This window comes from Danio rerio, chromosome 5 (genome assembly GCF_049306965.1).
Source record: "Danio rerio strain Tuebingen ecotype United States chromosome 5, GRCz12tu, whole genome shotgun sequence".
NCBI classification, from domain to species: domain Eukaryota; kingdom Metazoa; phylum Chordata; class Actinopteri; order Cypriniformes; family Danionidae; genus Danio; species Danio rerio.
The window spans coordinates 70508024-70525915 of record NC_133180.1 but is presented as its reverse complement, the minus strand read 5'-3'; the positions used below and the strand labels follow the sequence as shown (position 1 = coordinate 70525915).

General features: G+C 39.3%; 1 protein-coding gene across 3 annotated transcripts in view; it reads left to right on the top strand.

The window, feature by feature from the left end:
- The first annotated feature begins 3891 nt into the window (after positions 1 to 3891).
- The window catches only part of rxrab (retinoid x receptor, alpha b), a 130473-nt gene continuing 116472 nt past the window's right edge, over positions 3892 to 17892 (top strand). For all 3 annotated transcript variants that reach the window (XR_012406102.1, XM_009301955.5, XM_073951069.1), the window contains exon 1: positions 3892 to 4050. Coding sequence is in view for 2 of the 3 variants with exons in the window: in XM_009301955.5 (XP_009300230.1) it covers positions 4023 to 4050 (28 nt within the window). In the remaining variant the exon portion in view is untranslated. The remainder of the gene's footprint in view (positions 4051 to 17892) is intronic.

The window sequence follows — 17892 nt, the reverse complement described above, 5'->3', positions numbered from 1 at the left end:
ATGGAAGCAGGGATACTGGTCTGTAGTTTTCAAGTAGCGTATGGTCCAGGTTGGGTTTCTTTAGCAGTGGGGTTACCCTAGCCTGCTTAAATGTAGTGGGGAATAAACCAGAGTCAAGAGATGTGTTAATTATGTGAGTCAGTGTTGGTATGACTGCAGGAGAGATGGCTTGCAAGAGATGAGAGGGAATGGGATCGAGTGGACAGGTGGTTGCGTGGCTAGATAGCACAAGTTTGGACACCTCAGACTCAGAGAGCTGAGAAAAAGAGGTGAGTGTGTGTGGTGTTGGTGTTGTATCTTGTGTGTTTGTTGTAGGTGCAGCAAATTGAGCACTGATTTTTGCAGCTTTGGTGCAGAAGAATGTAGCAAAGTCATCAGTAGTAAGTGTGGAGGATGCGGGTGGAGGAGGAGGATAGAGGAGGGAGGAAAATGTTTTAAAAAGTAGGCGAGGATTAGTGGCATTGTTGATTTTCAGACGGTAATACGTCTGCTTTGCAGAAGTAACCTCAGCTGAGAAAGAGGACAGAAGAGTTTGGTATGTTAAGAGATGTGCAGGATTTTTAGTTTTCCGCCAAATTCTCTCCGCAGCCCGAAGTTTTGAGCGATGCTCACGGAGAGCATCCGAGAGCCAGGGTGCAGGAGGACTGGCACGGGCTGGCCTGGATGCAAGAGGACATAATCGGTCTAGACATGATGCTAGTGTGGAGCAGAGTGTATTAGTGGCACTGTTCGAATCAAGTGCAGTGAGTTTGCGAGATGGAGGAAGAGAGTCTGAAACAATGGTGGATAGTCTATTGGGTGAGAGAGATCGTAGGTTTCTGCGAAAGGTAACCAGTGTTGGAGTGTGTGGCGGCTCAGGAGTAATGTGGATGTTGAGAGACAGAAGGAAATGATCAGATATTTGTAGTGGAGTTACTATTGTTTGATCAGTGAAGCAGTGTCGTGTGTAAATAAGGTCTAGCTGATTACCTGATTTGTGGGTAGCAGAAGTAGGTGCTCTTTTTAGGTCAAAAGAGGCAAGCAAAGTCTGAAAGTCTGCAGCTTGCGGTTTGTCAACGTAAATGTTGAAGTCACCTAGCACCAATAAGGGAGTGGCAAAATTAGAAAAAGATGAGAGAAGAACATCCAGTTCATCTAGGAAGTGACCTAATTTACCTGGTGGGCGGTAGATGACAACCACATTTATGTAGAAGGGGTGGATAATGGTGACTGCATGGAATTCAAAGGAGTATTATTACTATAAAAAGTATATTAATGCCAAAGTAATAATAAATAAGTGAATAAATAGCTGAAATGAAAGAAACAGCAGGGACCAAATCAGTCACCAGGTCCAGTGCCCCTCTATGGGATTAAAATGCCGCCTCAGTTATGACATCCTGGCGCCGAGTCTGAGTAAATGTAACAAGGCAAACGTAATGCGCTACTCAGGGGCGGACTGGGACAAAAATTCAGCCCTGGCACTGTAGCCACACCAGCCCACATTACCACAGCGATACAGCCCCAATCACGGACACGCACATTCACTACTTATATTGGTGTACAGATGGTGAAATAATATAAGCAGTACCATATGTAATAGACATTTAAACATTTAATTTATGTGACTGGAACAAAAACAACCCGTTACCTGTGAATGTGTATTACAAACACACACACACACACACACACACACACACACACAAATGGACATGCAACACTAGCATACTTTTATTCACAAATAACAATATATGTCATTCTCTGCAGTGTTGTCATTCTCTCCACCCCTACCTAAGGATTAATTACACACTGTAACCTGTACATGTATTTAATGTTTTACTTTAGAAACTAGCTATGTATTTAGAGTTCACTACAAAAGCCTACAGTATTATGGCTATAGCTATGTTTTTTTAGGCATGTTAGACAATATTGCTAGTACAGTAGCATACAGCAGTTTATACCCAAGATCTCACATTATAATAACATTTTAAAATGTACGGGAGTTCTACGCTAAGCTTACTGTTAAACACAGTATTGGTTAATGTCAGAAGTAGTGTGAATGGCGTCAAAATGGCTTAGTATATGTTAGTGTAATGACTTAGAAGTATATTTTCTGTTTTCGTCTTACCTCCTCTACGGCGATACTGTCCACTAATGCAGCAGACGAATTTGAACTTTTTGAGAATATTTCAGTTAACTTCATGCATTTGGCAGCGTCTGATTTTAGAGCCCTTTTTTGCACGTTTTTTTCACGGTCGATCTCTGACACTTAGCTTGTGTTGCACTTACTGTTTGTTTGACATTTATGCCAGATTTTGATTACGTCCGCGTAACCTCTGATTGGGTCGGCCCCTCCTAAAACCAGCCAGCCATCACAGATTGGGCCAAATGCTTAACACAATGACTGTAAAAAATATGGACGACGCGACAGCCCTTTTTCCCATTGAACGCCTTGAGGGCAAAACGCCTGCTTGACGGGCACAAACTGTCGCAAAAGACTGCTGAAATTGGAGCCAGACATGCGCAGAAGGATTGTCTGATGGAGCCAGAGGAGGAGCCGCGAAAATGAGCAGAGTCGAGCTTCCAATCAAACGCTTTATGTAAAATCAACTACGCCCCCCGAACTTCTCAGCATGCGTTTGCTGTCATATCAACACAAATGGATGTAATAACGTTAACAAATATGAGGGTTTTATACATTCAATCGCGCCAGCTCCAGGCCGCAGCGTATAACTTACTCGCGGCGTCGCGGGCTGATTCCGGCTCGCAGGCGGCAGCGCCTGCTCGCTCGGCCGCCGCATCTGGCTCGATTGACTCGGACTGGAATCGGGCAGTGAGTCCAGGCATCCGGAGTAGGTCCAGCAGAGGTAACATTAGTCAGTCTGAGCTCTAAGAGATAAGTCTCCGGCAGGCGAGAATCTAGCCGGAACTGTGTTTTGCTATCTGGGTGGCTAGGCGTGTATCAGCAAACTAATAAAGCCCGAAAAAAGCCCTGAACTTAGCGAATAAACAGTGTTCCACCAGGATCATGTATGTCAGAAACTATAGTTTACTGCTGAACTCATTTTGTCATGGTAAAATAACACAGAAATCGAATAATAACATTTCAGTCTACTTCAGTCTCCTGCCGAAGCTTCAGTCGACGCCGCGCTTTGAGAAACTGTCAATCACAGCTGTCAATCACGATGACACGCCCAGCATTAAATTACTGCTAAAAACAAACTGTTTACAAAAATGAAGATCTGCACCTATTTCAGCACAATAACCAGTGCCTTAATCGACCAGAACTATCTTTCGGGACATTTTATTGCAAGTGTAATAATTTTTTTTATATGGGCTCAAGTCTCCTTCATTAACACAGAGGAGGCGGGCTTTATGACTTGTACTGCAGCCAGCCCCCAGGGGGCGATCTAACGGCCGAAACCTTCACTCAAACGTAGGCTTGCGGCACACTTGGCTTAACATTTACTATTTTTATTATTATTATTACTATAATCATCGTCATCATAATATTCACATCTTGCACGAGATAAAAGCTACCTGCATGTAAAAACAATTCATATAAAAAATAAAAACTTTTTTTTTTTTTAAACTGACCGGCCCACTTTTTAAAAAATGGTCCGGCCCTTCTGGCATTTGCCAGAATTGCCAGATTGCCAGTCCGCCCCTGGCGCTACTACCAGTTTCTGATTGTCGCTGCGTAAGTCGCGTAAGTGCTGTTGGTCGGAGTCTCCCTCGGCGGGGCCCCTGTGCTGAGGCAGAGCTTGAGCTCTGAAGGAGTAGTAAAGGAGAGAGAGAGAGAGAGAGAGAGAGAGAGAGAGAGAGAGAGAGAGAGAGAGAGAGAGAGAGAGAGAGAGAGAGAGAGAGAGAGAGCGGAGTTACAAACTGGATGGAGCCGACTGAAGTAGATACTTTAGTGATATTAAGTGGATTTTGACAGCGGATCTCTGGCGTTCGCTCCGCCGGCGTTTCCTACTGGATCTTACAGCTTGCCCACTGGGGAAATAAATCATTATCCACAAGAAACAGAGCTGGCATGCGCTAATATGGAAACCAAACCATTCCTGTCTCTAGGTGAGTTTGACTCCGGGGAAATATGGTTTCTATTATCTTAACGCTAAAGTAATGTTGAGGTGCAGACATCTAGCAGTTGGTGCTCAGAAGTGCTGGACGAAACGAAACTACTGCATGTTTGCGTTTGTTTCTGTGAGTCTCTGGTTTTCCTAAAATAATAACACTTCGGAATTTTTCGCTGGCAGGTAATGGACGTGAGATTTAATGAGCCAGCGAGCTACCCTAAACCATGATGAACAGGATTGTTATCTTTAAGTTTATGTCCATGCATTGAGGCATCTGTATGTTAGTATTTCTGCTGTATGAATGTGTGGGACTAATACTTGGTGAAGTGCAGACTCGATCTCTTCAGTCAAACAGTCAATGTTAATAGTTTATTGAAGAGCGCTCGTTCTTCAGTTTGCGCTGTCACATTTATCACTCCGATGGTGTATGGCAAGCGGTTTTTACTTTTTTTTACTTTTTTTTTTACAATTATTTTATCCGTTTTATAATTGCTAGACTATTGTATTTATTTACTATACCAACTTTACTTTAGTTCATTCTTTTAGGTTACATCCCTGTTACTTGTAACCAGTGTGTGAATTATACATTGATGACTGTCAACTCGGTAGTTTGGTAATGCATGCTTCAGTCAGTCAAATTTATGAATGTATTTCAATTGCTTCTTATTTATTAATAAACTGTATACATTTGCAGTGTTTTGAGGTATATTTAGTGACTATATTAGAGGTTACTGTTGGTCAATCTATACAAATTATGTTTAATTTTTCTTTCTTTTTATAAATACATGCAGATATCAAAACTTATTTTACAAGAAATGTGTTTTGTGAATACTTAAGATGTCAATCGATGCTGTGGAACTATACATTTATATGTTACATTTTTAATTAATAATATTGAACAAAGCTTTTTTATTTTAAAGAGATAACCCCCATCATACATCTTGTTTTGATGTCCTGCAGTGGGATCAAGCGTTAATTTACAATTACTCTTCACGATTATTTTATCCGTTTAATAATTGCTAGGCGTTGGATTTATTTAATATAAAAACTTCACTTCAGTTCATTCTTTTAGGTTACATTCCTGTTAGCTGCATGGGTGTAAACTCTGTAGTTTGGTATTACATTCTTAAGTAAGTCAAATTAATGAATGTATTTAAATTACTTTTAATTTAATAATAAAATGTGTACATGCTCAGTGTTTTGAGTTCTATTTAGTGACAATTTTAGAGGTTAATGTAGGTCAAACTATACAAATTATGTCTGATTTTTCTTTTTTTAGGCTGCATGCAGATATAAACACCTAGTTTACAAGAAATGTGTTTTGTAAATACTTAAGATGTCAATCAGTGCTCTAGAACAATATTTATACATTTTTAATGATTAATATTTAAGCAAGCTAATACTGAAAAAAGCTGTTTCTTACTTTTAAAGAGCTGACCCCTCATGCATCTTGTTTTGATGTCTTTCAGTGGGGATCAAGCGTTAATTAAGGGGGTCAATCCCCCCCAAACCCCCCTGTAATTCGCACTCAGCTTGTAACTATTCCAGTTTTATTTACAGTAGTCAGCATTTGAATTGGATAAAAAAAACAAGTTCCATTGCTTTAGGACAACTTACTTAAAACATTTTGATCCACTTCATACGTTGACTGCTGTGTATATTCACAATTTTAAAATTCATATGTTTATACATATATATCCGCATGAAGAGTTCAGGTGCAAAAGCCGCTAAGTGCTATCTGAAATTTTCTCCCAAAATAAGCATTCTCCTGTGTGTTTACGCAGCAGGCACACAACATCATAAGACGTTATTATTAGGTTAGATTTAGGTCATGATGTCAGGTGACTAAACTTCAATGTCCAGCCAGCATTGAAGCAAGGACAACGTTATTTTGATGTCCAATAATGACATCAAATTATGTTGATATTTGGTTGATTTTAGGTCGTGCTGGAAAGTGACCAAAATCCAACGTCTTATATTATAGTGGCAAGGTGTAACATAATTAGACATTGACATTTGGTTGATTTTAAGTTGGACATTGACGTTAGGCTGATGGGTTCTGATGTCAACTCAATTTTCATTTCCAAACAAAATCCAACGTCCCCACGAGGTTGGGGTACGTGCGAGTACAACGTCAATATGACATCATGTTGACATCTTGTACCTGTATGGTATGTTCAGTTGTTTTAATTTAAGGGCTATGGAAATAACCTACCCATTGCCATAAAGTGAAAAAATACTGAACCTACACACAGGCGCGTGACAGAAATGCCCATTTTAAAGGAAAATTTCAGATGCCACTTAAAGGCGTTTTGCCCCTGAGCTCTTCATATGTTCTTAAAACTAATTTAGTTACCTCTAGTTTGTATCTGTTATAGATTATATATTTTTTTTCCACTAACATCTTACTAATAGTGTCTATATAAGCTAAAATACAGATTCTGATCGAGTAAAAACAAAGCTATAAAATGCTAAATAAATCCTGTTGTCTCATAAGTTATATTATTTAATAAATTAATACATTTAGTTGCAAATAACCAATAAATAATGTTTATCTTTATTTGATATTTATATTACTAAGAGCTACTAAGTGAACCGTTGACATTGAACCTCATTAAACTCTCATTAGATTTCAATGTCAGTGAAAATGTTATTAGTTAGTGTAATCGAAAGGTTAGCATTGGATTGTTACTAGTAGTATCAAAAGAAAAAGTAACACTAGTTTAAAGTGTTACATGTATTTGTTATAATACCACTCAATGAAGCATCATAACAAGTAGTTAGCGTTAAACAAACCACAACTTTCATTTAATAGTATAAAAATAGTCAAAACATAAATCAGTTTGATTGACTCTATCAACGTAAGCAATGAATAAACAGCTTGTATCTGTATATGATTCATTTTTTTTATCCACAGAATCTGATACCATATAGCAGTAAAAAACAAAACTCATTATTTGTATAATTACAGTAACACACACACTTTAACACAATACTAAATAGCACTATTTGACTTATCACTATTAATTACGAATAAAAATGGCTAATATAAATGTAGACGATAACCTATTAAAAGAAGTCAAATGTTAAAACAGCTTGCCATAAAAGCTCAACCAATCGATGTCAGCACACTTCAGTAGTTATCTCAAACACTTCAAAGGGGCGGAACTCGGAGCTTTCGAACCAACTGAGATTTGAAGACTTTACTGGATCTCTCGGATTTATCGAGATCTTTCTTTCTTCTCTGTAATTATCCTGAGCTATTGTTGGGATTGATCAAATGCACTAGCATTCTGTTCTTCAAACCTGAGCTCCTTTTAGACCACATCCCAATCTCAGAATCTGAATCAATCTCTCAAATAAGACGGATGGATGTGAAACAGTTTTTTTCATTTTCCAAGCTACGTACACTGCAAAATATACCTATGATTAGACAGTTTTCCATGTATTGTGATTCATCTTTTTTCACTAATTTATACTTTTGAATTGAATTATGAAATCTTGAGTTTTCCCCCCAAAACTATTGATGTTGAAAAGTTTGAAAAACTGACTTTTGTTGACATTTTTAACAGTTTGAAAGTGATATACAAACCCCCTAGTTTTTGAGATTCCGCGATCGCTGAATCCAACGCAAAATCAAGAAAAAGTTGCCAATTTTTGCGACCCTGAAAAATTCTTAATTAAACGCAAAATAAACACAAAAAAAATTTCCCAGAGATGGGTTGTGGCTGGAAGGGCATTCGCTGCGTAAAAACCTGCTGGATAAGTTGGTGGTTCATTCCGCTGTGGCGACCCCGTATTAATAAAGGGACTAAGCCGACAAGAAAATGAATGAATAATCACAAAAAAATTAAATAATCTCATGAAACATTAAATTCTAAACCATATTATCAAAATATATTAATTTCAGTTTGCAACTCATTGTTTTACATGACTTATAGACGTTGCATACGCAGCGCACGTGTGTCTCTCGAAAAATTATGTCTCACCTGCGCCCTTACAATCATTACATTACATGGAAGTAGAGCGGATTGTTTTGTAGCCTGTGCAGTAAGCAGACGTGGATGAAGCGCAAGTGATTTACATGTGAAGGCAATGCAACTTTTAATAAGACATCCTGTGTTGCAAAAAACACATTTCCTATGTATGAGATACGTGATATCAGATGCTCCAGAGAGTGAAATCTGAGAGAGAGAAAATATAAGTTCGTGGATAAATAGAAGAATTATACAACCTTCCTTTGGCCTAATCCCTACTGTTTCAGATCTGTTTTAGACCTTGTCTTGACAAGAGACCAATCAAAGAAGCTTTATATTTATGATTTGAGTCATCGTCATTGTGTCATTGTCATATATATATATGTATATATATGTATATATATATATATATATATATATATATATATATATATATATATATATATATATATATATATATATATATATATTAGGGGTGTCAAAATTAATTGTTTCTTCGGTGCACCGCGATGCAGACGCGGACAATTCGGTATTGGTTCAGTAATAATCATAAACGGGTTTTATGTACTGACGTCATTTATCTAATATGCGCTCTGTCGTGAGGGAGGCGAGCGCGGGTATTTACAACACTCAGCCAACTCGGGGCCGGCCCGTGGCATAGGCACCATAGGCAAATGCTACGGGCGCTGTATATCCAGGGGGGTGCCAGAAATGAGCGCGGTTCAGTTGGTTTTGTTTTCGATATTCCTGACACACATTCAGTTAGAGACGGCAATGACTCAAAAACCTCTTACCCTAAAAAGATCTAAAGTGTGTTTCCTACAAAAAGACAAAGCTGGTTATGTTTCACAGCTGTCTTTCTTTTTTTTCGCTCGACATTACGAGCACTGCTCCGTTTAAGCCCTCGCAATATGTGTTTAGCCAGGAGAGCACGCGCTGAGAGGAGCTCTCAGTAAGGGGCCGTCGGAAAAGTGCTTCTTTTTTTTTGTTTTTCTGCTCCGCTCAGCGCGTTTGTTTGTTGTTTGGTGCTGTCTATGTTTGTGTGTGTTTGAATGAGAGACAGTGTGGTGCTGTGTGTCTGTGTGTTTATACAGACAGCTTGTTATAGCCTCCCTCCCTAAAATATAACACTGTACATGGAAAGCATCGTCAATGGACCGTGATGCATCGAGATATCGAATTGAACCGAATCGAAGGCATGATAATCATAACCGAACCGTGAGACCAGTATATTTTCACACCTCTAATATATATATATATATATATATATATATATATATATATATATATATATATATATATATATATATATATATATATATATATATATATATATATATATATATATATATAATGGAAAGGAAGGGAATCACGCCGTTTTAATATTTATTTCAAAGTGTTTTCATGCCTAAATAAAACGAAAGCCCAGAACAGATTTAGATTTAAGAGCAAGGTACCCCGCTGAACCCCTAGTGGTATGGGCAGTATGGGTTGCGTAAAGGGAGGATCGGCTCTTTAAAATGTTTTGCCACCCTTCATAGAAAGATTCAAAATACAGGAGAAATAAGAGAAAATACCTTTACGGGATGATAGCGTGATAGAATTGTTAAATACTGGAGAATCCTAGGAGAAACGGGAGGGTTAACAGGTATGCTGGAATCCACACAGCAAATTTTAGGGTTTAACCTTACTAGTGTATTTTTTTAAAGTTGGCTCTTTATAGGTCACTGCCAGCCACAACTGTCCCAAGTCCATGAGCGTTAATAAGAAATAGAGGGTCCCATTGTAAGACAGGCCCGTCTGTGGTGGAGGTGGTGGTGATGGGGGTGTATACGGGATGCCGGACCACTCCAATAAAAGCCAACCAGTTTGGTTTACGGCCCCAGCAGTTTTGTGTTTCTGAAGAAGTGATTGGCCCTTTGTGAATGTCTGCAGCTGTCAGTTTTATAAGAGCGGCTTTAAAGGCAAAGTTAATTGCTTAAAGTGACAGCGTCGCTCAGACACCCTCCAGCCATTGTCTGTCTCCAAAGGCCTGTTTTCTAGACGCCACTGCGCAGAGGGCCAAACTGCACTTGAGAAAGTTTGTCTGATGGTGTGTCAGGTGATACAGCATATATCCATGGGAGGGGGAGTGTGTCTGTGTTTAGATCTTCTCTGGTTTCAGTGTTGTACAAACTGTTGCAATTTAAACATCAGCTTTTAAAAGCTTTTGACAGACACATTAAGCAGTGATGGCAGAGGGGTATATTTGATCTGCCCTGTTAATCATTTGCCCTATGCAGTGTGTATGCATGACTTTTTGATAATGACAACTGTGCACCTTGTACCGTGGACCTTGTTTGATCCCGTATGTTTAGAGGAAGCTTTAGCATGTATAGAACGTAGAACAGTGGGCAACAAACATGTGAGAACATGCTGAAGATAGTTGAAGACAAAATTATTATCCATGATTTAATTTATACTTCCCAGATGCTGTTTAACAAAAAAAAACAAAAACAAAAAAACATGCATTTTTAAACATAAAGTTTTAAAAAAGATTTTTTTAATAACGAATTGCTTGTTAAGGCTGAAATTATTCATACCCCTAGCAAATTCTGACTTAGAGATCCCGTGATTTTCTAAATAAATGATTTGCAGACAGACAGACAGACACAAAGAAAGATGAACAGATGGATGCACAAATTTACAGAGGGATGGAGAGATAAATAAATGGATAGATGAATAGATGGATGGATGGATGAATAGATGGATGGATGGATGGATAGATGGATGGATGGATGGATGGATGTATGAATGGATAGATAGATAGATAGATAGATAGATAGATAGATAGATAGATAGATAGATAGATAGATAGATAGATAGATGGATGGATGGATGGATGGATGGATGGATGGATGGATGGATGGATGGATGGATGGATGGATGGATGGATGGATGGATGGATGGATGGATAGATAGATGGAAGGATGGATGGATGGACGATAGATAGATATATAGACAGACAGACAGACGGACGGACGGTTGGACAAACGGACGGACGGACGGACAGATGATATATGGATGGATGGACAAACGGACGATAGATGGATGGATGGACGGACGGATGGACAGACTGATAGATAGATAGATAGATAGATAGATAGATAGATGGATGGATGGATGGATGGATGGATGGATGGATGGATGGATGGATGGATGGATGGATGGAAGGATGGATGGATGGATGGATGGATGGATAGATAGATAGATAGATAGATAGATAGATAGATAGATAGATAGATAGATAGATAGATAGATAGATAGATAGATAGATAGATAGATCTTATAATATTGTCATCAAGACAAAACTTCAGTCAAGCTGATACCAGCGAGCATAAAAACTTCTTTAAGAGAGTGTTTCAGACCAGTCATGTCCCTTTTCCTCTGCTGCGGTGTTAATGGGATTACACTTGACCTTATGCATGGTAATTCAGTTTAGAGTTAATGGATTTGGAGAATCTGAGGAATGTACAACACCTCTCCCATCCCCACTTTCCATCTTTATGGCAGCATAAGTACCATGTCGTTTAGAGTGTGAAGGGTGAAGGATGTATGTGTATGTGTGTGTGTGTGTGTGCGTGTGCGTGTGTTGCCAGACTGCTCTGTCTTTAATGCTGCACAGAAGCAGGTCACTGACAGTGTAATTATCTAATATGTTCAAGTCTGTCTGTCTTTGTTTTTTTCTGCGTGTTGCGGCTGACATGTTAATGAGAGGTCCAGCTGTCTAATTACCAGGTGCAAACTCATGAACTTCTGCACTGCACATGACAGACAGTCTGACCTCTGTCTGCATTTAATAGGTTTTTGCTTGCAAATTATCGTGATGGCCTCTTTAGACATTCTGTGGACTATAAGTAACTTCATATCTTTGAACTTTGAAAAAACAATACGATATGTTAATAATATGATAAGCTTTTTACTCTACTTGCACTAGACACTCAAAATCAGGAGTTTGTGCTTTTAAAAATGTTTTCTCCTGTTTTATGTGTTTTGCTCCCGACAGAACATTTTACAAAGTGCAGAACATACCGTAACTTAAACCTCCACTGACTGTAAATATACTGTCCATAAAAAGCAACCAAGTCTGTTTAAGGTATCCTTTCCTCCCTTTTTCTCCTCTCTCCGCTCTTTTCGTCTCCTCGTCCTGTACACACTCCTGCTCTTTTGAAGGATATGTTACAGGCTCAATGCAGAGCAGTCAGTAATTCAGATAAGATCTGATGGGAGATATGGATCTTGCGTTTCTTCTCCCATGAGAGCAGCAAATTATACACACCGAAAAATTCCTTTAAACAGTAACAGGGCCCCCTAAACTACTGTTCATGTGATACTCGGACAGGTGTTATTTGCTGCACTTACACCCTACGGGACAGACGGATCCAATTTGCACCCTGGAGAAGAGAGCGGTTTTGAAAGGAAGTTCAGCTCCTCTGAGTCACTGGCTTGTTTTAGAGTCGCCGCGGTTTAGTTCTGGGTTATTTATTTTAGAGATTTGATCATTTGCTGAATCACTGCTACTTATGTTTGAAAAACTTGACGTTGGCCTTATAAATAGAAGAGGATGTTTTCATGATGACTTTGATTTAGAGTTTGTGCCAAAATTTAAAATTCTGTCCAATGATTTTGTAATATTAATTATCTTTTGAATATGATTTTTAGAATCTATATAGAAGAACAGATTTGATTGGTGTTCCTGCCGTTTGTTGAATTTTTATGGATTGAGTCGGCACGGGAGGGCAGTGGTTAGCGCTGTCACCTCACAGCAAGAAGGTCACTGGTTTAAGCCCCAGCTGGGTCAGTTGGCATTTCTGTGTGGAGTTTGTTTGTTCTCCCTGTGTTGGCGTGGGTTTCCTCGGAAATTCGCTATAGCATGCGCTATAGGTGAATTGGATGAACTAAATTGGCCATGGTGTTTGAGTGTGTGTGTGTGTGTGAATGAGAGTGTTTCCCAGTACTGGGTTGTTGCTGGAAGGGCATCTGCTGCACAAAACATATGCCAGAATAGTTTGCGCTTCATTCCGCTGTGGTGACCCCTAATAAAAAAGGGACTAAAGCTGTGGTCACACTGGACTTTTCTCCCCATAGACTTCCAAATATACCACGCGAATGTGTCAGACCAGAAAGGCAAGCTTGTGCGTCAAATTTCGCAGATCGCTGCGTTGGAAAGTTCAAGCTTGGTGAACTCTGACCTGCGAAATCGCATCACATAACTGTGTGAGACCAATCGAGGATCAAAACATGACCTCTCTGGACAGGAATTTAAAACAATGACCAATCGCACGCTTTTTAATCTCTAATCATCTTGTTTTATCCCACACCTTTTCGCTTCCTATTTCGCTTCCTAGGGCTTCCTATTATAAAGACTAGCTGCGTCCCAAATCGCATACTTACGCACTATTCTACGCCATTTTGTAGTATAAATAGTGTAAGTTGTGTGTTCACACTGAAAACTCTAAAAATAATAAGTGCTCTTTAATTACCCGGATGATGCACTCATTCAGCTGCTAAAATTAAGTGTGTAATGATGGACACTTCACGCACTCAACGACTGCAGGTTTGCTTACGTAGTGGAAGGGGCGGAGCTATTGGACTCACATGTTGAATAACTTTATTTATTTTGGATGGTGAAAGCAAAATTCTCCTACGAGAGGGATTATAGCGCCTCCCGATGGTGAATGCGGCAATACTCGCGGCAGGTGTTATTTGATAATTCGGTCATTTATTTCACTGATTTGCAAACCGTCAAACGTCATCAGGGAAAAGGATTCAATATCTAAAAAACAATAGTGTGCCATTTGGGACGTCACTACATACATATACTATCCTGTTGAGAGTGTAAGTGCATAAGTACATAGTGCATGAGTGCATAGTGTATAGTGTGCCATTTGGGACGCAGCTAGTGTCTCTTGTTTTGTTTCTAAATGTCCTGACACAAGCGGAAAGCATGTTCACCAAAAGTGCTGCAAGGTTAAGAAAATCTAAGATTACTACTGTCATAATTTAGGGTGCTTTCACACCTGTGAATCGATTCAGTTGTTCCGAAACAGAGATTACAAATGTTACATTGTTGCTCTTTGCTCTTGGAGCAGTTCCCTTTCACACTGCAAAGTTTCTAATCGAACCAAAAGAGCTAAAAAAAGTCACGTGGGAGTAAACTCTCCTCACATTGGTCAGAGTGTCAGGGTTTGTTTTGCAGCATCCCGCTAAGCTGTCAGGAGAGGTGGTGGTTTGGTGGTGATTGACAGGGTGCGCGTATGCGACTTTTCTGAGGAGAGATGCGGTGGGGAGGGGTGAGGAGGGTGCGCGATGATGCCTATTTGAGGATCGGGAGGGAGACGCGAGATTACCGGGAGATTATCACTCGTTTGTGGGCATCCGGAGACTCGCGAAACTTCCCGCCCTACTCATAATTCTCTCTTCATACAGCCGTATGCCTATTACATATTCATAAAACACTGTGATATAACCGCGCTCAGATCGGATCGCTTTCTCACTGCAATCCAACCGCCCCAGGGTTCGTTTTAATCGAGCCGAGACCACCTCATTCAAGCGATCTCGGAGCGATTACTTTGGCACGGAACAGAGCACGATTGCCCTGTTCACATATGCCAAACGAACTGCGGTAACTGGGCAAACGAGACACGTTCCGAAACAAAAGTGTACGTGTGAAAGCACCCTAAGTCACATTATTGTGTACAGTTTCAAATCTTTTTTTCTTGTTTTGACATAAATTAATCAGATGCACTCATTTATGACAGCAATGACTGAATGTTCAGTTTGTGGGAACGGCCCCTTTAAGTGAAGTTTATTTATAAACTAATTTCGAGAGGAGCGCTCGCTTATGATTGATAGCACCTGGTCCACATTAGCTAACACTGATTTACCAATCAGACAACTCCTGAACCACTATAAACAACCAGAGTATCTTACTTCAGCCATCTTCATCTTGAAGAATCCCCCCTTCCACCCCTACTCTTCCCATTTCCTTGTCAGGGCAGCACAGAGGCCTAGTGGTTAGCACCACTGCCACACAGCAAGAATATCACCGGCTCAGACACTACCTGCCCAAGTCGGCATTTCTGCGTGGAGTTTGCATGTTCTCCCCGTGTTTGCGTGGGTTTTCACCGGGCTCTCCGGTTTCCTCTCACAGACCAAAAACGTGTAACAAATTGACAAATCTAAATTGACAGCATAGACACTTCTTAGCGTTATAATCTACTTCCAACATTATCAAGCAGGGGAGTTCTCGAGACCTACCTGAACTCAGACTCCCCTATCACCCTCATGAGCTCGGGGCTCTCTCCCGGGACAGCATGTCAAACACGCTCCATAATCAATCATCAGCTAAGGGCGAACTCTTGAAATGAAAGCAAAAGTGCTTATCCAGAGACTAAAGGTAAAGAATGAAAAGCTGATTAGTTCTGGTAACTCAGGTGTCACCCATGATTGTTCTTTTCTGGTGAGTTGGGAGTATTTGTGTGTGTGTGTTTGTGTGTGTGTGTGTGTGTGTGTGTGTGTGTGTGTGTGTGTGTGTTTGTGTGTGTGTGTGTGTGTGTGTGTGTGTGTGTGGATTGGTTTGTGTATTCAAGTGTGAGTCTGCCTCTTCATACTTTGTGCATGAGCTCGGTTGACAGGAGACACACTTGCGCTGTGTGTCTTTAGCTCTGTTACAGTCACTGTAATGAGCTTCTGCTGCTACACGTGTTTGCTAAACCACTTTTCATGATATTAAAGAATGCTGAAGGCTGTTCAGATCACTTTAAAGAGGACCTATTATGCAAAAATCACTTTTTTAAGGGGTTTAAACACAGTTGTGTGGCATGGGTGTGTGAATATAAGCAGCCTGTAATGGTGAAATAACAGTCTGAAGAAATTTACATTCTCACTTTATACGTGTCATCAGAGGGGGAAACCCCCACCCCTTAGTTACATTAGTCTCTTCCTCATTAGCATAAAGAGTCCTGAGTGAGAAGCAGCCATTCGCCATTTGAGTTTTCACACTGTATCCGCTAAAGATCATTTTTAAAAGAGGCTGGGAGCACATAATCTCTTGAATTTAAAGCGACAGTCACCAAAACTGCACAATTTGGATCAAAGCTGTAAAGAGTCAGATTCAAAGAGTTATAAAACATTATTTATGGGGTATTTTGAGCTGAAACTTCACATACACACTGAGGGATATCAGAGACTTGCATAATAGGTCCCCTTTAAAAGCTCATCTGATGCATGGATTCCAAAATTAAAAAATACAATCAAAAAAACATTTTGTTGTCTTACAGCAGTAATATTTGTCAAACTGTAGCGTCTCTGCTTGTTGCTTGCTGTTTGTGGGTGGAGTTATATTGTGAAGTGGCCTTTGCAAAATATCACACAGCTATCAGCCAGTCAGATTCAAAAACCAGACAGAACTGTTGTATGGATATAAATATGTATATATATATATATATATATATATATATATATATATATATATATATATATATATATATATATATATATATATATATATATATATATTTATCACATGAGTAGCAGTGGGATATGGCTGTATATCGGCACTGGTGGGAGGCGTACGTTGGTAGTGCCCCCACCAGTGCCGCTATACAGCCATATCAGCCATATCGCACTGCTACGAGTGTGATATTGCGTTTATACAACAGTTTGACGGCATAATTGCGTATAAAAACATCAAAATCAAACATGGAGAGTCTCAAAAACCCTTGAGGAACTACTTTCTTCCGGATTCAAATTATAAGCTCAGTTAAACAGTTGAGCATGCATCTTTTTTAAACTTTAGATCTGTAGTGTCTGCTTTTTGCTGGCTGTATCTGGGCGGAGTAATACACAAAGGGTAAAGAGGCTGTACGAGTTCTGATATTGCAGAATATCACATGGCTATCAGCCAATCAAATTAAAGAACCCGACAGAACTGTTGTATAAACTGCAATTAGCAATGGAATAAAATAGAGGTAATATATTTGTGTTTCAATTCACAATATGATCAGCTGTTCACTGTGACTTTACCCTGTGTAAGTTCTGTTTAGAACATGATTTTATCTGTTTTGACCCACTGTGGGAAAGCATTTGTAAATTTGACTGTAAAATTACATTGTTATGGTCTTGGTTGTGTTTGTATGTAAAAGAAGTTCAAACATTTTAAAGTGGTGTTACCTGGATGCATTTTGTGTCAAAGCAACAAGAAATGTGTTAATTGTATAGCCCATGAAGATGGATGTTGTGATAACCGTGTTAAGAGTTAGGAAACTTGTTAAATGTATTTAAAAAAAAACTGTCATAGCCATTGAAAAAAACTGTAATATCACCAACCATTCCCACTTTATTTAGGTGTATCCATATAAATGGCCCATCCTGTATATTCAGACTTTATGTTTGAAATAAATCAGTTATTAGCTCTTTTTTTTCTTTTTTAAATAGAAATAGTGTGAAAATATATGTACAGCCAACAAGAATGTTTACACTACAGGGATCAACGCTAAGGATTTTTCGACTGGACCGGTTGGGCCAGTAGGTCAGATTTTTACTTGCCCTGCCAAAATTTTCACTGGTCCCACCAAAACAACAACAAGTTAATAGCTATTTCTTAGACACATACTTCGAATAATGCGTCAAAACAATGTCTGTGAATTTAGAAGTTACTGTGTTTAATGTATTTTAATATACTGATTAATAATTAATTCAAAGTGTTATGGAAACAAAAAGTGCAGTATGGAAAACATGCAGGTATTTTATTGCAGTTCTAACTGATTTAACAAAAGGTGGCTGCTTTGCCAAACTGACGACAAACTGTGCCAAACCCC